A 24,092-nucleotide genomic window follows, 5' to 3' on the forward strand; every position below is an offset into this window, starting at 1 on the left:
TAGCAGCAGCTAAAATATGGCAATTAGTTTACCTTAGAATAGACATCAAAGGCTCAAAGGATGACCCTGCCCCAGAAGAACAAAATCTTTTAAAAGCCCCATTCCACTCAGTTTGCTAGTTTATGAGGTTTGCTAAAATCCAGTTTAATGATCATGTAGTTTCTTAGCAAGCCATGTGGTGCCATATTGTGTAAGGAACAGAAGAGTTAGTTCTAAAACCTTTTTGAACTTGGGGAGCTTTTCCGACCAGCTGATGCAGAACCACATTCTGAGATGGTAAATGAAACTGTTGGATGCAAAAGCCTCACCATGATTTTCTTTAGCTTCTTTCAGAGGAGACAAAGGTTCCCACACAACACATACTCTCTCTATAGAATGAAAGGTTCAATAATAGCAATATATTCAAGTCCATATGGTGCGGTTATAAGGGAGAGGCACAACGAGAAACTGAGAACCCTGAAGGCAAGAGACCTGCAAGCTGTAGTGAAAAAAGCTAAAGCATAAAAAAACCCCTCAAACCCTTAAGGTGAAACTGAATAAAGTACCAGAGCACAATGGACTAGGCCAGTTCTCCTTTTAGCTACAGTCTGTATATCCTGAGCTGCTGACAGGTCCCTCTCCTGACATGATTATCTTTTGTTTTGGTTTGGTTTTTTGGATGACAGTGCTTTCAAAACCAGTCTGGCTCAGTGGCCAGGTAAGAGCACTACACGTTACCACACAGGAGCCTGAGCAGCAGTTTCCAATAGAGCCTCACAGCAATAATGCAGGAGAAATGAAAATGGAAGGGCTGGTTTCTGGGAGGGGGAACACACTTATGAAAGGGAGCAGCCATAAATGAATAATACAGGAGAAGAAGCCTTATTAGCTCGTCTACAATCAGATTTTAATGGTGAATGAGAAATAGGAAGGGGAGAGGAAAAGAAGGGTCTGGTTTAAACATTTAGCATGGACTTGCCTCTTCCCATTACTATCACGAAGCATGGCTTTTCCCAGTTCTCTTGTCTTCGTTTCCAACTCCTTCACTTGCTCCAGCAAAGTTTTATGGTAGGTATGCTTCGCCCTGTATCGCAAGGAAAGGAAAAGAAAACAAAACAAAAAAGCCACGTGAACATTTTATTTTGCTACTAACCCCCAGTTTTACATCTCAGGTGAGAGGCAAGGGCCCTCCCTTGAAGGATTTGGGAAATAAAGCACAGAGTATGCATGTTAGTTCAGGTTCACAATACCTGGGGAAAAATACAGCGAAATGAGAAATCAGGACGACTTCAAATTAAACACAGCTCAGCCACTTCAACACAACACTGAAAACCTACCCAAGCAGCAATGCTATAGGACTACAGAGACCTGACACCGCTGCCGTGGGACTGCCCAGGACCCGGGCACTTAGACAAAAGAGCTGGGATTCATTGAATATTCATGGCAGTGAAACAGGAATCCACTCTGTCTTTTGAGTTACGCGTGGCACTGCTCTGAAAACCAGAGGAGAGTCTCAGCTAATAATTGCCGTTCAAACCCCTTGATCTTCATTTACCAGTCCCACATGACTGGAAAGGCACTTCTCTCCTCAATGAACTTCCAAACTGACAGTAACAAGACAGGCTTGTCCTCCTACTTTTTCGGCTTGAGGATTCAAAGAGTAATCTATGCACCACACATGCAATCAAAATTTAGAGTCCTCCATGAAGAGAATTGTGCCTTTCCCTCCCCAGGTTCACCTACTGCTCCAGAGCTATTATACCTAAATTACATTGACATAGGGGAGACAGCCTAGTCCCCTTTCTCTTGACCTGTACAAAGCAAGAATACAAAAAGCAGGGATCTTTCTCACATGGGCAGTTTTTGATCAGCTTCATCTTTTGTGTCACTTAAGGGAGGACAAGTGTCCCATGAGAATATACTGATTTACATGTGACTGCACAATAAGCCTAAAAACAAGATGGAGCCAAGTTGGCTGAGACACTGCTTGCTTCATAGCATTAAAATAATATTCTTTAGCTCAAAGGTGGCAAAAATTTCTTTACAAGTTTTACAAAAATATTACATGCAGATATTAAAACCTTTAGCCAATGATATAAAACAATGTAAAACTCCCTCTAGTAGAAAAATAATAACTGGTATGCATGTAATTAAAATATAATGAGGATGCATTTATTTTTAAAAAGTATGATACTTATTGCTTCTTCCATAGGGAATAATAAACAAAGACCACAAAATCTTTGCTGACAGTGTTTATAATGACAGTGCCTTGATACTAATACTAGGATATCCAAGTCCTCTGGTCTTTGTGTTGCTGAATTAGGCCCCAAATATCTAAAAATGAGAAGCTAAAATGTAAAGTACTTTCAAAACACATCTGCAGTTAAGGGGAAAATAAAATTGAAGAAGATGAAGCGTACCAAAATCTGGAGGTAAAGATTATCAGGATATACTTAGAAGGGTATAGTGTTAAAACAAACCACCAAAGGTGTATGATTTTTAACACCACATACTGTGTCAAAATAAATGAGTAGCAAGGGTATTTTTAAAATGCATAATGCTTCAGCAATGTGAGATTACCAACAGCTGCACAGAAATTAATTAGATTCAAGTTGCTATAACTTGTTAGGCTAATGATTAGACTGGTCTCCTCTTTGAGGAAGGGAAAATATAGCTATTAAAATGAGAAAGCTTTGAGGCTATTAATTTTTATAATCTTTTCAGCTGAATTCACTATCACGCTCTTTAATTTAAATAAATACATTGAAATTTTGACCTTGAAATTTTGACCTTCATCTCTTCCCTTTTAAAAAGGTCATACCTAATATTGCAAACTTCAAGACTGAGCACATTTGGAATTTTTCAAATCCTTCATAACCAGTTTTCCCCACTGACAAGAATAAGTCATAAGAGATGCTTTTCTTTTCTCTTAGACTGACTATTGAATTCAAAATCTGGCAGAATGGATCTTGATCAACAAGTCAAGTTTGTGCAGCACAGCACAAGGAGGCATGACACTGATATGATACAACTTGGAAGAAATACTGTTGGCCTAAAGCTGGTGATAATGAAGTGTTTTGTAAGTAGTGGGAAATGATGAAACGCATGGGCTCTTCCAGGGCTGGTAGTTGCTATGCATTGTCACTCCTTCACTTGGAAGCAAAAGCACGCATGGAACGGTCAGCAGTCAAGTATTATCAATAAATATAAGAATATGAAAAAGGCCTGAGCTAACCTACCCATATGTTCCCTCAAAAACAAATACTAAAATATGGTATTCCAATTGCCTCTTGCTTTTATCAAAGCTCTTATCAAAGCCGATTGCAAATATTCCACAAACTTGGCAACAGGACTGGATACCTCATGACTTTTTCCCTACAACACATTACAAGCTTTTGATGCACAGAAACACAGGTAGGATTCTGAGCTTTTAGGTTTTTTCTCTACAAGTGGCCCTGGATGCACAATCAATGAACAGTGAGATCTTGTGTTCGCTGTTACTGTTCAGCTAAAATTTGATGCGTTACATAAAAACAAACTCACCTTTCCCTCACATGCTGGGATATTAAGATCAGGGACTGTAAGAAAAGGCAAAATGCTGTCTTTGTACTTTGTGTGGCCTTTCCCCTTTCAAGCCAGGGAAGTGCATCACTTCACTGGCCTAGGATATTTTGAGGGTTCAGGAGGCCAGAATCTGCCAGAGAGAAGCATAGTGACATTCATAAATGTTTCTCAAACATGACACTACCTTTGCTCTGGCTTATTATCCTCACTACCCTTTTATGAGTCTTGAATTCCAGAGACTGCAAGTATATGCAAAGATGGGAAGAACTCCTCATATCTTCTTCTCTTACACTGCAGAACAGGCAAGTGCAAACTGCTTCTTCCCCATGGTAAAAAAAAAAAAACAAAAAACAAAACAAAACAAAACAAAAAAAACAAAAACAAAAACACCCACAAAAAACAAAAACAAACAACCCCTCCAAAACAACAAACAAACAAACCCAAACCCAACCCCCCCCCCCCCAAAAAAAATCATGAAAATTTTGGTAATTATTGGAAGGCTCAGGAAAATTTCCACTGTAAAATAAGCACTGGGACACCAATTAGGAATAGATTCTTGCCCTCTTGCCTGATTTTGCTGGAATACATGCTGCGTTTTTATGGTTCCCACATATCTCTGTGAGACAGCTATTCCAAGACTTCCTAGAGCTGGTGACATGTATTCAAGTGACATGTGCCAACTCTGAGGGAGCACTCACCTTATGAAGCTCTGCTCATTGTAATGGTGGCACAACTAGGATTTTTACAAGGCAAACCAAGGCACTGAATTCAGGGTAGTGGACCAAAGTTAACAATGCATTGCAACCAAGTATTAATAATAAGCTTCCTTTTCTTTAAAAAGAGAGTTTGCCACATTTCCTTGATTCATTTAAAAAAAAAAGAAAATTAAAATAAAAAAGCCTGGAGCCACAGGGAACATGGGAGGTAAGTGACGTGTTGACAACTGTAGCCTGCATAACAATAGAAACACATTCTTGCTTCCAGCATTAGAAATTTTGATAGTAGATGCAGCACAGCAGTTTATAAACAGAAGATTTGTATGAGTCTGAAACAGACTTTCCAACCAACCTTGTTCCAGATTAAAACTCTGTATTGTGTTTATGGCTTTCTGGCAGTATTTCATACTGAAATCAGGCATGTACCTTTTGGGTCATATGGATGTTCTGTCTGTGGACGTGTGCTTCACATCCAAAAGAAACTGTAAGGGATAAATTCCATGACCATGAACCGTCAGAGTTGCTGGAATTTTATGGCCAAAACCATATTCTGCTGAGTTACAGAGAGCAATGTGGTGTAACCACTGCTGTGGAAATGTGCCAGCTGATTTCCAGAGGCCTTAGGCTCCAGTTTTAAATGGCAAGGCTCTTGGAAAGGAAACAGACCTTTACTCCTTCCATATGGCAGCGCTGATAGCTGTGTCATTTCATTTATCCTAGTTAAAATGTTAATGCTGTTAATTTTTCAGTGATGGCTTAGTTAAAAAAAAAAAAAAAAAAAAAAAAAAAAAAAAAAAAAAAAAAAGACATCCTGGTCAGAGAAGAGATTTTTTGCTTAATATTGTTAGGCGCCTCCTGTTTGAAATCTGTTGGGAAAATATCTGGTCTATCAATCACATGTGTTTGTCTTGAGAGCTTCACAGTCTCCACACATTCTTGGTCTGAATGACTGAAAGGATTATGTTGCTGAGATTTCTTTAAGAAATATTAAAGAACAGGCTCAGTCAGTAGCAGAGTTTGAAATGACTAATAGCTGAGGATGAGCCTGTCATGGTCTGGCCTGTTTTACAATTCATGAGTAATTTTTGCCAAGAACTGATAAGAACAGAGAACAACTTCAGGACGCTCAACTACCATGAAAACTAAAGATTTTTTTTTTCAGAGTTTTAACAAGCAGGTAACAGACACAGTTAAGTATCTAAACTTAAGCATTTTTGCTTCAGTCTTAGAATTTTAAAATAATTTGCAATTTCAGATGTTTAATGAGTGCAAAAAAACTCTCTGATGTGCTGGACTGTTAAATCATAGATGAAATTTCACAGTACAATACCTAGTTTTAATACGAGCAGTCTAGCTTGAGGAATTTAAGCCAAGGGACGGAAATTAAGAAGTACTTACTGACTGGTAGATTTGCCTACTGCCAGTTTAATTTCACTGTGCTATCAACCCCATATGAAATAAAACCAGATTTTCTGATCTGTGCATATGACTTGATCTGCCTTTCAGGAAGGTGTTTGAAATGTGCCTGTGTTTGGGAAACTTTCTGTGTTTTTTAGTATTTTCTGCATTTTTCTGTAAAGCAGATTGGTGGACTCGGCAGTGTTGGATTTACAGTTCAACTCAATGATCTCACAAGTCTTTTCCAGCCTAAATGGTTGTATGATCCCAAGAATCTTCCCTGACTGACCAACAGCTCCTTCTGGGATCGAGCTCTATGTGTCATGATGCTTTCACTGTGAGTCTTTCTGACAAGTGACAAGCTAATCTGTATTTCCTCTTCATGCCAGGCAGGATCTGCCTTTTTTGACCCAGAGTTGGAATGTCCCTGGTCATTCAATAACAAGGTTATTATGTATCCATGTAACAAAACCTTCTTAGTTGTAACACAGCTTTCCAAGGGAAAAGATGGAAGGTTTGGTGCTTAAAACATATAAAAGTAAGCTGCACAAAATGCCACAAATTCTAAATTAAAATTATTACTTCTGTATTTCAAATTGCAATAGCAGAGAAGGAAAGTTGCTTCCCTTTAAATCCAAGTTCTTGAAATCGCTTGCCTTCAGCAATGGTTTGAAACCACAAAATTTTGAGAGAAGGGAATTACACAGGCTGTATTTCACCAGTTTGTTCCTCCTTTCTGGGCAGTGAAGGTACCATTAAGACTTCACTTCAAACATAAAGTGCAGAGTATTGGTCTTCTCCCCGTTCAGTTTTCAAAGACCCACTGCTGAAGGAGAACCTAAAAAGCAGCTGACAAAGAGCTGAGAGCTTACTGGGTATGAATTAGAATGACACATTTCTACTTTCTACTTAACCTTAGTCAGATTCAACAAATTATTTGCTCCATTTTTAGGAAGAAAAAATCTTGGATATCCAATTTAAATCTGCCTTTAACTAAAGGATAGACAACACAAATAATCCTGAGGTGACACTATTTCATTACTCAGACAAGGCCTCCTCCTTCAGATTTAGCCCCAACTATTCATTCTCTCACACTGCTGGGTGCTGTGGCACCCACTTATTTTCCCTTCCAAATGAGTACCACCATTTTGCAATCACTGAGAGACTTCAGAGCTCTTTACAGAACAATACTGGACTGGACAACACGTGCATAGAGGATAATTCCTACAACACCAAGAGGACTGGGTTGGGACTTACGCTGTCCATGCCACATCTTTAACAAGGCACGCAGTGGGCACAAGAAACAAGCCAAACCAGAAGTATCCACATCTTAACACCATTCCAGCCTGTGAAGAAAACAAACAAGTAACTCATGAGTATTTCCAAGCCATTACATTTTAAGCAGTTGTTTACAAGCAAAAAAGGTTGAATGATGACACCAAACTAGTACTGCATCCATGATCTGGGTGATGTTGAAATTTAATGGTGGGCCAATAATAAACAAACAGCAATGGCATTTTTTGTTGCAATAACTCCTTATGACCTCCAATTTCTTAAGCATTTCTGAAAAATCACACATTTTGACCAAATCCTCAAATGATATTAAGTTGTGCATCCAGGCAGACACATTTTCAGTCATGGGGAAGAGCACCATAAGTATATTCTGCTTGCACTTTTGACTGCCTTTAGTGCCCTTTGCTTATTCTCTTTCCATCTACTGTCTTAGATCTCTGAGCAGCACCAAACTGACATGAAAAAAAAATACATTTCTCACTAAAATGTTTCAGTCATATTCCACTTAAATACAGCACTTCCTGTTCAAGCTACTGCTGCCTGAAACCCAGGGTGGGAAAGATTCACTCCTGCCCCGCAAATGGCTTTTTTTACAAACAGAGAGCTCAAAGTTTATGTTCACGTTTTCCTCATTGTTGTAATGTTTGAAGAAAAAGCTTGGTAGGATTTAAGAAGGAAGATATCTGGAAACCCTGCATATCCCAGCATACACAAATAATTATGGAATGAAGCTGAAATGTGGCACTATTTACAGAAATGCTTTAGATCATTAGAACCTTTTGCAGATAAATTAAGGATTATTAAAGACCAGGTTTGCTACACAGAAGCTTTGAGACAACCTCATCACTCCTTCCATGGAATACACATACTTCCGATCAGCCTTGTTAAGTTCTGCTGCACGTTAAAAAAGACTTTTCTTCCCCCCCCCCCGTAACTACTTGTGTGCACCACACAACTGAAACAGAGGCTGAAAGGTTTCAGCAGCATTTCCAGTGTCTAGACAGATTTTGCTCTCTCACCAGTTATGGACACTGCCATACCTCTTTCCCAAAACCTTTACTTCTCAATATTTTTTATGCCACACACACACCTACTGACACGTCAGCACTGTAACACAGGCTTGGCTGGCTCAGCTTGGTTTCACACTGTAGCACACAAGCACTGCCAGCCTGCAATGCTGAAGTGTCAGGGCATGGTACGGGTCAGGACACAGCTGAGCTACAGAGGAAATGGAACTACATGAAACATCTACTAGCCTTTGAATACACTGGAGACAAAATTTGTAATGATACACCTCGTAAGATGAAAATGATTGTGCACAACAGTAGACTTTTACCGTTCACTACAGTAAAGCTCCTAAACTGACAGAAGACAACACAGAGCTCTGCCAGGATGTTTGCCAGTAGCATCCAGCATCTTCTCCCAGTGTCAATCTCTGTCTAAACTTGTTCACCTAACAACTCAGTCATATTTAGCAGCAACTTGCCCTTGGGTTGCCCAGCAGTGAGTACATCCAGAAGTGGTTTTCACTTTTAAATGTTAAATCTCCCATGTCACTCTGGACTGACAGATCACTGGTAAATCTTTTACTGATACCAAGAACATGCTGGACTGTGCTAAAACGTTCACGGACACAGCCACCCACACAGACAGTAATAAACACATTCCAGTCACAGAATCAGCTCTTGATTATTTGGGAGCCCTTGTGCCTAAATTCACATGAGAATGCCAGAAGCACACAGGCAGTTTTGATCCATGCTTATTTAAGGAAAAGGATGTACAGGAATAAGAGGGAATTAATAACTTTATTGTTAGTCAAGAAGTTGAACTGCAATAACAGTGGCAAAACATAGTAAGATTTATCCTCATGCTCTGCTTTTCTTTGGCCATGACCCTGCAAGTGCTAGCAGTGACAGAACCACATCAGTATTTCCACTCACCATCCTTCCTCTGCCTGTACTAATAAAGACTAAAAAAGAGCTATAGTATTCCATATGCATTTTCTGATATTTTTCATTGAAATATTTTACATTCCACTTCTTGCTTTTCTAGCCGAAAGCAACTTGACACACTTTCAAAGTGCAGAACAATCTGAGTATGTGTTCAATAGAAGTTTAAACGCTATTATTTTTGTTATAAATGCTGACATCTCAATCAATGGATATGAATTGGACATGGACATGTGGCATGTTGGAAAAAACCTCAAAGCCAAAAATTTTTTCCTGCAATTATGAATTTTACTTAAGTACTATTCTGTCCAAAAGCTTCACCATAACAGTAAAACTATTCAGCTCATCAGAACCCTGTCAGACACTCATTTTACTACTGGCAAGGCTTTTTCCACACAATTCTCACCAAGGTTGTAGTCCATTCCTCAGCTCATCTGGAAGGTTCCTTTCCTGCTCATCTCTAATTTCCTCTTGGAGTTACAGGACTGCTACGCTTCACAACAGTCTTGCATGCACAGCTCTGCCTCTGAAGACAGCCTCCTCCTTCGCAGGATTACACCCTCTTCACACAGGATGGGAGCTCCTCAGAGAGGATTCACAGAAAATCACCCAATGAGCTCTGGGCACATCCACAGACAGCGCTTCTAGGTTAGTCCCCAACTTGTAGGGTAGAGAGCTGCGTTATGAACAGAAGCTGCAGTAAGAACACCTATCTATCCCTACAAAGCTTTCCTCACACTTCCCAGATGTTGCTGTGCTCCATTCCAGTTGCTCAGCCAGTCATGACAACAGTGAAGACAGTACTGCAATACATCTTCAGTGAAACACAGCATTTCTATACCCAGTTCCTGAGAATAACACTCTTCAGCTATCAGTTATCACCCCAAGATTAAAAAAAAAGCAGAGATGCCAAACAGAAACCACTACAATTCTTTTTTTTTTTTACACAAAGCAGGAGTAGAAATAGGTTGTTTTTAAACAAATTCAAAATACAGGTTCTGTCATCACAGAGGCCCCATGATATGTAACTAAGTCTTTTTTGTTCTGTCTACCGATGTAAACATTAGTGACTATCACATCCAAAGTGAATTACCAAAGACCATTAATCACATGGCACCCACCCAAAACACTTGAGCCTAATGCAACCTCCTCCTGAGAACACTGCAACTTAAACTGCTGCCACCACTAGACTGCCCTTCAATAATTGATTAATCTGTCACAGACAAAGCATTAATTTTAGAGAATTGATAACATTTGTGAAAAAGAAAGAATGGGAACAAGAAAAGAAAGAAAAAGAACTTAGCACCAGTTATTTCACAACTGAGAAGGAAATAATTTAGGTCCCAATGCCTTTAAACTCCTCTAAATAGCATTTGTAAGGCTGGACAACTTCTTTTTTTAATTTTAAATGCATTTAAAAAAGTGATAGCACTGACCATTCAGAATGACCAGGAAGATCATCTTTGTACTATTATTTTAGAACGTGTAGGTTAAGGTGGGCTTTTACGTTCATTGGTTGGAGTTTGAGTTCTGTTTTGCTTATTTTAACTCAAGGACATGTTATGACCAAGCATATGAAATAGAGAATAGATTGTTCAACAAACAACAACAATAACAAACCCACCTTAAATTGCAATACAATCTAGAGTACATTTCAAGCTCTTTTCTCCATTTTACTATTCTTGATATGTACATAAGCATTATTCCTAAGTAGTACTGTTTCACCAATAGGCGGTGTCACTATTTTCAACAACTTCCAAGGAGAACAAGGCCAAAAGTGCCCAGGGATGGGAAGCCAACATACACTGTTCTGGTATTCTTATCACAGCATGGTTAGACAACTGGGGACCAGTAAATTATTCTGGCAAAGCAAGCAAGGATCTCAATCATATCATTCAAGAAAAGCGAGACAAAATTTAAATTTCTATTTTAAATAATGAAAGTTTTTTTATTATTTCATTTCCTTATATATCCACATATCTTAACTTTGACAAAAAATGGACAGCAAAAGTATAAGACCATGATGGAAACAGCTGGGTTTATATTTCCAACATGAAAAAAATTATTCCTGGAAGTGTGCCTGGAGCCTGATCACAGCTCTCTCCATGAGACATGGATAAGGACTCAATAAGTCGCTCAATTGCAGTTTCATACTCATTCAGTTCCAGCTTTGTACACTAGAGATTCAAGTCCAACCTGCAGTCTGGTGATGGCACATCACTGGGTACCCGGTAATCAAATTTGGATGACAGCACGGTACTGCCTTGGCAGCACTTGGGAAAGGAGGAGTGAGGGAGAGGATGGGCATGTGATTATTGTGAGGGATTCACATATGGTGACAGCACAAGAAATACTCACTGCCATCACTGAGGTACTCTTGATCTGGACTTCTCAGACAGTGATGACACTTGTGGCTGGAGCTGCAAGTGCAGCTCTGGGAGCTTGGCCCTGCTGCTCCATCTGCTCTTCCTCGGTAGCCAAAGTGGAAAGCAGTGCATACCCAGCTGCACCAACACACCTCAAAGCAGCCAACCGAGATGGACCTCTCTGCCAGGACCTCTCCTCCATCAGTGGCTTGGTCTGAGCACACCACTTCAGAAGGGCTAGCGCTGGGGTAGGGGAAGCCTGGTTGGTCACTCTGCTCCCATCCCACGTTAGGCAATTCACACAGAAGCATGCCTGCTTTTCAGACAACTGAGGGCAGTTTCTTCAAAGGCTGACCCAGCCTGTCGATCTGCTATTCCTGCCCCCTCAGCCACAGACATTTTCCCACTGGTGCTGCTTGCTTGGGCAAACAATCCTGTTTCCCTTAACGCTCAGATTCCTGCAAAAGATGACCTTTCATTTGCTCTATAGATGCAATAGGGCTAATCCAGACATTTCTTTAAATGTCTAGAAAATATTTTCAGTAGAAAGTAAACTACTGCTTTTCACAATTAAATTTGAACCCAAAATCCAGTAGGAAGAGAAACAGATTCCATGCATAAAAAGAATCCTATCGCATATTATGAACGACATCATTGTGCAAACTCCTCAGCAAATATATATTTACAGTCTTCAGACCATTACGCACCCCTGTTTTGCTTTAGAGAACTGCACTGTGCACAGTCTGCATGTTTTGGGTCCTCTTAAACCTCAATGTTTCAGTGCTAGCACTGGGTAGTGTTCTTTCAAAAGGCCTGGAAGTTTTACCTCTAATGGAAAAAGGTAATAATTCTTAAGAATCAAGTGACTGAACAGATCTTAAGGCACACAAGACTTGCCACAAACTAACTCTCTAAGCACTCCATGCCATGTAACAACTAGTAGATACTGTGTCAAAAACCAACACATTTTTTCATAAATGATTCTCAAGGCATCAGCTAGCAATGACTTTCTCACGCTTCAAGTGATAAAAAAACGTTGTTACTACATTAAATCAAAACCTTCTATTATTTCTATTAGCTTGTGTGGAATGATCAGTATCTCCACCCCATGCTGTTGATATTATAGAAAAATACATAAATAGTTTTAAAGTTCCTGTATTATACAAGATCCTCAAGGTTCTACAAACATGAAACCCACCTTAGAGATCAAAGACATTAAAATATAAGTGCAGAGAGATGATAGAGCTAGCTCATGGTCACACAAATTGACTGCAGAGCTGGGCAGATTGCCCAAGTCCCCCAGCTAAATCACACTACATGGAGAATGAGCCTCCTGGAGCACAAGTATGAAATATAATCAATATCCAAGAATGCAATCTCGAGGATTTTCCCTGTGTACACAAACATAGTCTAGCCTCAACATGAGTTGGTGCTTAGGAACATTTCCCTGCAACGTAACTGCAGCCAGCTCCAGGCTGGATAGGTTTAGTAGATTCAGGGCTGACAGGCACAATCAACAGAATCACCAGCTCCCTCTTCAACACATGTCTAGGCTGGAAAAGCACCTAAAGGTGCTTTGGGTTAGTGGCAAAGTGTTAAGAAATGAGGCAGAAGAATTTGATTTCCCCTCCTGCTTACACCACCACTGGGAGTCAGGAGTACCTCAGATGAAATCAGCAGAGCTCTGCCGCTGAAAGGCTGGCTGGATATTTCCATATCTGAAATAAAGATGTGCAATGTTTTCCATAATGTAAGAGTTTTCATTCTAAAATGACTCAGATGAAAACAGTGACCTCACTGGCTGCCTGCATTTAACACAATGACACATGGCTCCAGTCTCAAAACTATTTCCTCCCTCTCCCAGTCTCTGCTCATACCACCACATCCTCTTGAGAGCAGCAGCAGGAGGAAAGGAGGAAAAAAAAAATCAGACACCTCACTCAAATATTTTACTCCTTTCCCTTAATTTTGCCAGTCATACTTGAAGACACATGGGAGCCTAGAGTAAGAAATCCATCTGCTGTCTAGCTTCCTAGTTATGAAGCCTGTTGATATTTTTAATGTAGCACCTGGATATGAATGTAAGGAGGGACAACAGGAGCAGTACTTTGGGCAAAAAGAAAATTGCCAGCACCAGCACAAAGGCATGTATTCAGCTTTCCTAGTAAAGCCCAAGGTGTTTTGAATCCAGGTATCAGGCAAGGAGCTTTTCACTAAGGAAGCTGCTGGTTATGACAAATAAAAGAAAGCAGAAAAATACCAGTTAAAGTACAGAAGACCAAGAAAAAACATAATGTCAACTCAAAAAAGACAAATCACTTGTTTTAAGTTACTTCATGATCTGGAATTAGCAATACAAAGGTACAAAACAAAAATCAAAATCTTCAAGGGGAAGCAAAACCCACCAAACCTAACTTCACCTACACAGCCATGGTTTTGAAAGGACTAGTTAGAGCTATAAAACCACAGGAGCACAAAGAAAGGTTTTTCCAGATCCTTCAATTTTCTTGTCAAGAACTCTTTCCATAATGGAGAAACACAGCAAGTTAACAACCTATTTTTATTCTATTTCTTAATGTAACTTATAGAAATTAACATTTGATAGATACATGAACATATCATCGGCCAAATATGTACCACAGGATGCTAAAATAAGCTCTGTTTTGTGTTAACTAAAGATATGTTCTACATATGCAGTCCTGCTTAAGGAAAAAAAATTACTTTATCTCATTACTTAAATAGTATACAACAGTACCAATTAAACAAGGAGCCTGCCCATGCTACTCTCCATTATTATTCTGATAGCAGAGAATTAAGAAAATTAATCAGATAGTGCTTTAATTTGATTTCATGGTTCACTAGCAGTGTAAACTCTGATTCAGTACCATGCAGCCTGTAATTTTTTTTCATTACTCATTACATTAAGCTAAAATAATAATTTTAAAAAAGGTAAATTTATGTTTCTTCATAGTAATTTGGAGAAAACTGTTGGTTAAAAGTTAGTAGTAAAATCATGCTCCATGTAAATGGGTGAGTGGACTCCTGAAATTTTATTAGAAAGCACAGATCTCATTAACCAAAGGACCTTCTCCTCATAGTGGATGAAACACATCAGTAAATTTTTACCTAAATAGCACCAGGTGCTAATTATTCTTTCACATTAAAAAGAAAAAATTAAAATACCCTTCTGTATTAGCATGAGTTTCTCCAGCACATATTAAAACCATGAACAACTTGGAAAAAAACCCCACTGACACTGTTTATGTCATCCAAGATTTATTTTTCTTCACCTTAGTCAGGCTTGGTATTATCCTGAATTATATGATAATCTGAGTTTTCTGAGATGTGCCCAATTACACAGTTGTGCAACACAATATGATCTTTTTTTATGCTCCAATTTGAGATGAACTTCCCCTGGGAAGCGTGGCAGAGCAGGCCCATGTGCAGCTCTGGCTGCTGGGCAGTGACCTGCCATGATTCCCTAACTTCACGGAGCCAAGGTAAAACATGTAGGAAAGTGATGCCAGCATGAAAGCAAAGTCACACCTATACACAATTTTAAAAGAATCTTTGTATTTTTTGCTCTCCTTCCCCCTCAAATTACACCAACAAAGGCATGAAATCTGCGAGTAACTTTGACAAGAGCCGACAATGTAACCGTTTGTCCTACTCACTGCTTCATGCACTTTAGGATAAACTTCTACTCTGCATACAAGAAATTTATACTTTCCACTCTCCTTTTCAGGTAATAATGTTCAGCACATAACCACTCCTGTTAGGTGTCTCTAAGTTTCTGTAAAGATTTTAACAGCAATGACTCTTGTACAAGAGTAGCTGCCCTTATTTAATAACTGTGCCTGTATCATGAAAGCTGCGGGGGAAAAAAATTAATTTTACAGAACCCACGTTTGAATTTCAAACTCCAGGGGAGTAATTATGTTTAGAAGAAGCTGTTCCTTATCAGCAAAGATATAGGATACTTGTACAACTTGCCAAGTTATACCTACAAAAAGAAAGAATCTTCAAATTTCCTGGCTTTAAGTGTTGAAAATTTCCAACTCTGCTACTACAACAGCACCGGCTTCCTCACATAAAATACATTTGTTTCAAGATATCCCCTCCACCTCAGTAAGAGCAGTCCTAAGTAAAAATACGCTCTACTAGGAGAAGAAAGATCACCTCTGCCATGACCTTGTGGTATGAATTTGGGTATGTGCACTAACCTCAGAGAACAAAAAAATACAACCACCCTCAGTGGAGTGTTATCAAAGCAAGCTTTTAAATAAACAAATATTTAATTGGAAAATAGTTTTTAAATATATATTAGTATAAAATAACACTTAGCCCATCTCACATGATTGGTTTACTAACTTATAAAAGAAAAATCTTTGAAACCTGCATTTATTTCTTTACTATTTCATTTGCTACTATGTGTATCTTCATTGTAACTTTTTTTGTGCTTTTACAGACCATCTTAAGAGAGTGCATTAAAAAACCCCAACATTAAGTACACTACTAAATATTTCAAGTAAGTATAATCAGGTATTTATCCACATGCCTGAGACATCTAAACAATTCTAGGTCCTGACTGAAGCTGCTGACCAAAAACCAAGTTCTACAGCACAAAGAAAGATCTGAAATGGCCTGTGGCAACACTTCCATCAGTATTAGTTCAAATTAGATTCAGCATTTTGTCCCCAAATATGGCAAATGAGTTGATGTCAGCAGGACTGCTGCTCTCCAGAGTCCTGATGTAGCAATTTAAATGGGGCAGGCTGACACCTGCTTGCTCTTGCAGGCAGCTGGCTGGAGAGTACTGCAACTCTACATGTGGTTTGCTGCCTGCAGTGAATCACAGCAGCAAAACACACAAATGGAAAACACTGTTGTTGATGTGCTGTTTTTAACTTACTTATTTCCTAATATGATTTGAGATTGCATTTACCAGGATAACACTATTCCCCATGTCTTACATCTTATAGATTCCTTAGTAGCTCAAGAATTTCAGAAAATGGCTAATAACCATACAGCAAGAATTACCTCTCATAACGCCAAGGCTCAGAGAAGTAGATCTTTTCCAAGTTTTTAAAAGTGGGGTATAGGTTTATAAATCGATGAGCATGTTGAATTCTTACCAAAGTCAGCAGCAGCTGGAAGTACACCATTTCCACAGACGGAGTTCTGCATTTTGGAAAACCGTGGCCTTTAAACTCAACTTTAGAGACCTTAATCTGTTACAGCAATGGTTGACTTGCATCAGATAACACTCATTACTTCCCCATATTTTATTTCTCCATGAAGAGTAATTTACTAGCTCAGTCACTACAAATTCACATGGGATTTTATCTTCATTCAATGGTTACATTCTTAAAGCATATTCTGAATGCAGTTCATTCAAAGTTTTCTTTACTGTCATACTGCCACTCCTGGAGCCCTAAATGGCCTTGGGTTATATTAGCATGACTGCAATTCAACTCAGACCAATGGAGTCTTATACAAACACATAGTTTTTCATGTGAAACCTTGCTCCTTTCCTTTGTTTTCATTCCCAGAGTAATTTATGCCATTGCTTGAGCATGTAGAACTTCTTCACAGAGCCACCATGTCTCTGTGCCTTGTATTGTCACATATGAAGTACCTCTGCAGTGACTCCCACCTCACTCTCTTGCCAAAGCCTGGAGATGCACCCTGTGTCTCTCTTTATTTTTCTCCCTTCCTTTCACCCTTTACTGAAATCTTCACAACAGCATCACAATATAGTAGCAATTTTATATATATATATATATTTTTTTTATTATTATTTTTTTTTTTTTCCCCATATCACAAACCTCAGCTACAGGTGCCTGCTCTCACCCCGTAACTTAATGAATTGCTGCCAAAAGTTAGCTTCCAGCCCAGCGAGATGCCTGACAAGCCTCTCAGTAATGTGGTGCAGTATTTGATGTCTTGTAGGGGACACACAGTGCCATGCACCGCTCAGTCTTGGCCACCTTGTGCTACCCCTGTGTTCCCACAGATGGTTGGTTACTGAGCACTGAACGTTCCAAACACAAGGGCCAGCAATAAACCCAACAGCTGAAGGCAGGCAGTCCCACAGGAAACATTCCCTTAAGCATAAAACACTGACAAAATGACAAATTGACCATGAGCACCGGTCCAAGGCGTAGAGGCTCCGCTGGCGGCCAGGTCAGGCACGGCCACCTCGTGCCTCGCAGCCCTTCCCAGCAGGACAGACCGGGCACAGCCTTTCCCCCCGCAGTGTGCAAGGCAGCCTGACTTTCAGAGCCCCGCGTCGCCAGCTTCTTCGCTGGGAAGAACACCATAGAAATACAGTGACGCTTGGCGCGCTAACTTTATTTTATCGTGTTGATTTACGCTTTCCCTTTAATTAAAAGGTACCGGGAGAACATTTGGTTTTGATTCAGACACACAAAACCACCGCGGCCCATTTCGGGCGACCCCTCAGCGCAGGCCCAGCGGCCCCGTCCGCGTCCCCACAATGAATGACTTCCGCCAAGGCGCAGCCCCGAGGCCTGCCCAGATCCTTCCCCGCTAATCCCCGACATCTGCTCCGCGTCCAGGCCGGGCAGCGGGACGCGCCAGGGCCTGCTGTCAGCGTGGCCACAGATGAGCAAACACACCAGCGCCCGAGTCGGGCTGCGTGTGATTTCAGCTGAGAGCTCCGGACACGCAGCACGGTTCTCATTTAAAGCCTTCGCAGCGCTGAGGAAACACCTGTTAAGAAGGCATCCAAAATAAATTTACCGTAAGTCCTCTAAGAAAGAGAAAGCCCGTGATGGACAGCAGCAACACAAGATCCGACAGCAGCGGAATTCAAAGCCCCACTGCAAACCCTGACCAATTAAATACATAAACAGCACCATTTTTCACTTTGGGGTAACAGTTACTATATCATTTCTCATCTTCCACTTAAAATAGATGCTTTTCTCACTGGAAGACTGAAGTTTGACCTATGATGACCTAGTTTATTTTCTTCTCTGTGCAAAAATCCTACAATGCCATGCTGTGTGTAGTTTTAAAAGAAACATTCCCACACAGCTACTCTTTAAAATTGTGTCAGCCACACATAATCAAGAACAGTTTTGAAATGGTTTCTGCCGGACTATTAAAAAAGGTGGATTTTATTCTGCTTATTGTGCTATATTATATTATATATTAGGATTATATTCTGCTTAAAGCCTGCAAGGTACAGTAGATGAAGGTCAGTAATTTCAGAATTTATGTTAAAACAGTAGAAGCATTGAGATTTTCCAAAACTGTGACACTGGAAACAAATCTCGAAGCCTTTAAGCCTTGGAGTAACAGACAACTAGCATTTTCAAAAAGCTTGCCAGAAATCTTTTCATTTAAGCCATTGTTTCCCCCCTTTAGGGACTCTGGAGGTTTACCTTGGCCCACAGTGGGTACCTCCCCCTCCTCCCTGTGTACACATCTGACCAGCAATCACACTGCAAGCTGCTTGCTAATCATTATGGTATTTTTCAAGAACACTTAAGTGACTTTGGAGCATGGGTCACCCTAATGCCAAGCAGAGTCAGATCAAATTTTTAAAATACTTTGCATTTCCCTGTTTCTTTCTATTAAGAGCTCTCCAGGAAGAGTTATGCTGCTTACTAATTTGAGCTCTACACCACACCTCTGTGGTAGAAAACTTCATTTCTCAGATTGTAGTTTGCTGGCTTTTGCTGGGGTAGAGTCAATTTTGTTCACAGTGCCTGGAATAAGGCTGTGTTTTGGAGTTGTGCTGAAGGCAGTGTTGACAATGTAGAGATGTTTTTGTTATTGCTGAGCAGGACTTACACAGAGCCAAGGCCTGTTCTGATTTCCATACTGCCATGCTGGAGTGGCAGGGCTGGGAGTGTATGGGAGGTTGGGAGGAAACACAGCCAGAACAGGTGACCCCAACCGGATATTCCAGACCATCTGACATCATGCTGTGTGTATAAAATGGGGGGAAGAAGGAGAAAGAGGAGGACCTCCGAAGTGATGGTGTTTGTCTTCCTGAGTAATCAATACACTTGATAGGGCTCTGCTCTCCTGGATATGGCTGAACACCTGCCTGTCCACGGGAAGCAGTGAATTAATTCCTAGTTTGCTTCTTGTGTGTGCAGCTTTTTCTTTCCCTATTAACGTGTCTGTATCTCAACCCATGAGTTTTCCATCTTTTACCCTTATAATTCTCTCCTGGATTCAGCTGGTGGGAGAGGGAGCAAGTGGCTCAGCTTGCAATTTTTTGCAATAAAATAAAATTCATTGTGTTTCAGTAAAAAGTGATAGACATGGGGGAAAATTGTATTAGTAATAGTCAGCTGAAGGCCTAAGTATGTAATCCTGTTGTCCAGGAGTCAAGAAAAGCAAATTCAGCATTAGAGCTTACTAGAAATGGGATTGAAGAAACAAAAATATTTTGCTGCTACAAAAAAAAATCCCAACAAACCAACTTGCTTCTATGTGCCATCTTGATTCCAAAAAAGGACACCAGAAAGTTAGAAAAGGTTGAGAGGAAAGGCAACAGGAATAATCACAGTATGGCATGGCTTCACTATGAGTAATGACTAGTGCAATGACTTTCATCAAAGGAGAGAGAGAGAGAGAGAGAGAAACACTACATAAAGACCGGTAAAGGGAAGAATGGCAGAAAGCAGGTAAAAAGAATAATTGTTCATTTTTATTCTAGTACAAGAACTTGGAACACTGGAGCAGACAGCCAGTGGTAGGTTCAAAACCATATGGAGGTAATATGCTTTCACATATATAGCATATGATTCAGGGAGGTTGCTGTGGGGCAGAGAGTGATCACACTACATAAAACCAAAGGTATTATTCCTGAATGTTGAAATTCCTGACCTGCTTAGAGGTAGGAGATCACACCACAGAAGCACCATTACATCCCTTCCTGTTCTTATACTCTTCCTATACTTTGCCACAGGGCATCGTCACAGCCAAGACAGTAAAAAACCTGTACTGGCACCAAGGATGCATTATTTAGGCTGCATCAGCTGCAGGCTGCAGGTAAAGGAGACACTGAGAGCTCCAGAAACTAAGGAGCTGTGCACACAGGAGCTGGAATTTGACCATTTCCTCTCACAGCCACCCAGCTCAGTGATACTTAAATGCATTGCAGAAGCCCTTCAAATCTTTTAGTTTAGATTAACAGAGAGGTAAACTAAACTGTTAATAAAGCCACGCATATTTCAATCAAAAAGGGAAAGGAAGAAAGATAACTCAATGAAGATGTGTTATGCAGAGCTCCTTAAAGAATATTTTTAACATAGGAAAAACAATACCACACTGCCAGGCTCTAGGCTTCAGCTCCTTCAAAAGTGACAAGTTTTCAGTCCACAAACCCACACGTTGCAGCCAACTTGGGCCTTCCTAATAAACTTTACTGCAAAGTGGGGCTTTGCAATCCCTTTCAGGGAACTCCTCTCTTTTCCAAGGCATGGACATGGAACAGCTGCACAGATAGAGTCTCAGGTTTATACTCCAAAGAGTATTATTGTATTTCCTTCTCCTTACAAATACTTTCCAGAGCGTCTGCAGGCAGCCTGAGAGGCAAAAGGGTGACATGGAGTACATTCTAAGCCCTCAAATTGTAACCTTAAGTTCCTCTCCTTTTTCAGAGACTGACACACACACACAGGGAAAGACAAGGATGCTGAGAATTTGCACTGTGCAGGAAAATGCTCACAAAACAAATCCCACAACCATATATAATCGAGTAATCCAGACTTTGGCTTACTCGGGTTTATAAGAACCAAACCAGCATCTTAAATTCTTATTTTTGCTTTCCTTTAAGTTTAATTAAGCTTGCCTTAGGCTCACAAGCCTATTGAATTTGAGACATTCTTAAGGTAACTGACCTCCTGAGTTTTCTTGTGTGTTCTGCCCTTAAAGAATGTCCCAAGTTCATTCACTCTTTTACCACAACCCTGACAGCAACATCAAAATCATATCAGAGGAAAAGTGTTTCGTGTTTTTTTTTTTTTTTTTTTTTTTTTTTTTTTTTTTTTTTTTTTTTAATATTAACTGATAAACATTAGCCACTCTGAGTAGTTTCAACCTTGCTGGTAGCCTCAAGTGGTTCTCCCGCAAGATTCAAGATTAGATGAGAGAGGAGATTTACTTTAAAGTTCTGCTCTCCTGTTTCTCTCTCAGCTCTGAAATTGGGGCTTTCTGAAAGGGTTCCTGGCTCCCACAATAGACCCATTTTCTACAGGCCACAGAAGCATTCTCAAAGACCTCATTACAATTGTCATAAGCCAGAGCTATTCTGCAACTGACAGGAAAAATATGGGTTTGCAACACTAACAAATGCATCCAGTAGCTTCTCCAGTCTCAAAATAAGCCAGGAATTTGCCAGGAAAAAATAATCCAGAATATTTACGTTAAGCCTCCTCCCTCCCCCTCCCAAAACTCCCTTAAGTCAGCAGGGAAGAAACTGTTGAATAAGAAAAATATTGCAAAACTCAGTACAGCGACAAGGTAGCACCATGCTAATGAAGTCATTCTGCTTTTGCACAGGCAAAAAGGATTATAAACCTGTGCAGCAGGGGAAAAAAATAACAAAAACCCACACCAAAACAAAACAACAAAAAACCAAAAACAAACAAACAAGCAAAAGAAAAAAATAAATATAGCTCTGAAGCCAAATATTTCAAAGAGGGGTGAATCTGAAAGCTATTTTTTTGTGTGCTGTTATTGCATTCTAGATCATTAACAAAACAATCCAAGAGGAAAACATAAAGGCAGTGCAGTGTGGAAAGGAGGATACAGCTAGAGGAAAATTCAGAGCGCCAATTCCCTGTTAATGGTTCAGATTAATTCAGATGGGGTATGGTCATAAAGCTCTAGGGATTCACACATCCCTGCCTCAATTCAAGGCACTAATAACCAATCAGTATTTTAGATAAGACTCTATAAATATTTAAAATTTTTAATCTTTTGAGGGCCAAAAATAACATTTCCCATCGTGTCCTTGTCTTTCTCACAGCAACAACGGTGAGACTTCTCAGCTGGCATTGCTGGCACCAGCATGACGTCAGGTGGTTTCAGTAGTGGCACTCAATTAACTCAGAAAGTTACATCTAATTGATCCATTTCCTGCACTGATAAACAACTGTAAACAAACATTTCTCTTCAAAGGAGCAGCTTTGTTCACAAATTAAAAAAGGAAAGGGGGCATCTGAATCACACCAGTCATGGTTGTGTCAGGGGTTTTATTATAAACACTATTTTTAGGGCTTTAAATGAGTGATGTGACATTAAACATCACGAGGCAAATTATTCCCCAAGTTAATGTGACTGTGGTGTTTCCTCACAAAACAACCTTTGCCTTTTCTTTTCTTAAGCTTTTTTTGTGTTACTGACAGCACTGCCTGTGTATAATCACACTGTTTTGATTTTCCTAAGCCATATTCAGCCTTTCCAATACATGCTCATTTTTGGCACAGGAAGCTCGCTACCCCCCTTCACTTACACTTTCATCAGGCCCAGTGTCCGATTTCTGTGTCTCAGAGGAACAACAGCCAGAGCAGTAAAACAAAAGTCAAATCCCTTCTGTTTCTGTTTGCAGTTCCCCTTATAGACAGACACCCACCCCCAGCCTTTTGATAAGCATTCATTTTGTGGTCCTTTTTGCAAACCTTTAGAAATGTAGTCAGGAACGATTTCAGGGTAAACTTTATATTGATTTGAAAGAGGCCGCAACCCACAGTTACTTACAGTCGACTCCTCCACAATCTTTGCTAAAGAGTCTGCTACTATAGTTGTACTTCACCTCACCAACCTCCCCATCTATAGTTTTGTTTCCTTATTTACTGGATACAGTCACAGAAGTTGGGAGGGACCACCAGTGGGGTGACCTGGTCCAACCTTCCTGCTTGAACAGGGTTTTCCTAGAGCCCATTGCACAATGATCATGGAGATATCTGCTTGCCTCTGAATGATTTCAGATCCAATGTAAAAGCATGCTGCAGAAATGCCTAATAATTTTTGCCACTACTATATTCTCCTGTGGCAATGAGTCAGAGATTCTTAAATTCGGGGGATTAAAATTGCCACTGTCATTTAATTAGTATAAGCATTTATTAATTAGGAAATGGAAGTCTGCACATTTTAAATTTTGGTATTGTCACATATATTAATTGAGGACTTCAAGCCTACTTCTATTACACACTTCACACATCACTTGAGCAAAGAGACCAAGTGATTTTTTGCACACTGTCAGCTGCTATGTCTGTTTTGACAGATTCAGGGTGTTACCACATCCAATTCCCCTGACTAAAATTATTATAACCTAAGACAGCTATTAGCATGCCAATAAAGTTTCTGAAAATTACTGTGGCACCATATACAGATTATGTATTTTCAGGAGTTAGGTGCCTTCTGTTAACTTTTCAGTCCAGACACCTGTGGTTTACCTGAAACACTTTTAAGACAGGAAATCAAACCCAAGTGCAAATTGGCAAACTAAAACAACCCAACCCTGTATGCCACTTGGCAATCAAATTCCAGGGCATGATCAGAGGAACAAGGTATTGACAAGATTGGAAAAGACCATATCCAAAATATTTTACCAAGCAGCAAAGGAGACACATTTTATTTACTAACCCAAGAGCTCAAGCATGATATTCCAGGACTGCCTGAAACTGCAAGTTCAGATTTATTAATATTGAATGTCTAGAAGAAACAAAACAAAACAGCTGCTTACAAAACAAGTGGTCCTCTGCACAGTAGATTCAAACCACCAGACAAAAGATATACCTATATATAGTGTTCCTGCCCTATAGGGTGTGTGTGCGGAG

At 39.9% G+C, this 24,092-nt stretch overlaps 1 protein-coding gene across 7 annotated transcripts in view; it reads right to left on the reverse strand.

The window, feature by feature from the left end:
- Positions 1–24,092, reverse strand: part of ATP8A2 (ATPase phospholipid transporting 8A2) — a 315,186-nt gene that overhangs the window by 28,042 nt on the left and 263,052 nt on the right. For 5 of the 7 annotated variants that reach the window (XM_040057228.1, XM_040057232.2, XM_040057229.2 and 2 more), the window contains 2 exons: positions 6,915–7,003; positions 959–1,063 (listed from right to left, as the gene is read on the reverse strand). In XM_040057228.1, the coding sequence (XP_039913162.1) occupies positions 959–1,063; positions 6,915–7,003 (194 nt within the window). Of the gene's footprint in view, positions 1–958; positions 1,064–6,914; positions 7,004–17,596; positions 18,001–24,092 lie in introns of those variants that run through there. The other 2 variants (XM_040057234.2, XM_040057233.2) reach the window with 1 other exon arrangement.

Source organism: Hirundo rustica, chromosome 2 (genome assembly GCF_015227805.2).
Source record: "Hirundo rustica isolate bHirRus1 chromosome 2, bHirRus1.pri.v3, whole genome shotgun sequence".
Taxonomy (NCBI): Eukaryota; Metazoa; Chordata; class Aves; order Passeriformes; family Hirundinidae; genus Hirundo; species Hirundo rustica.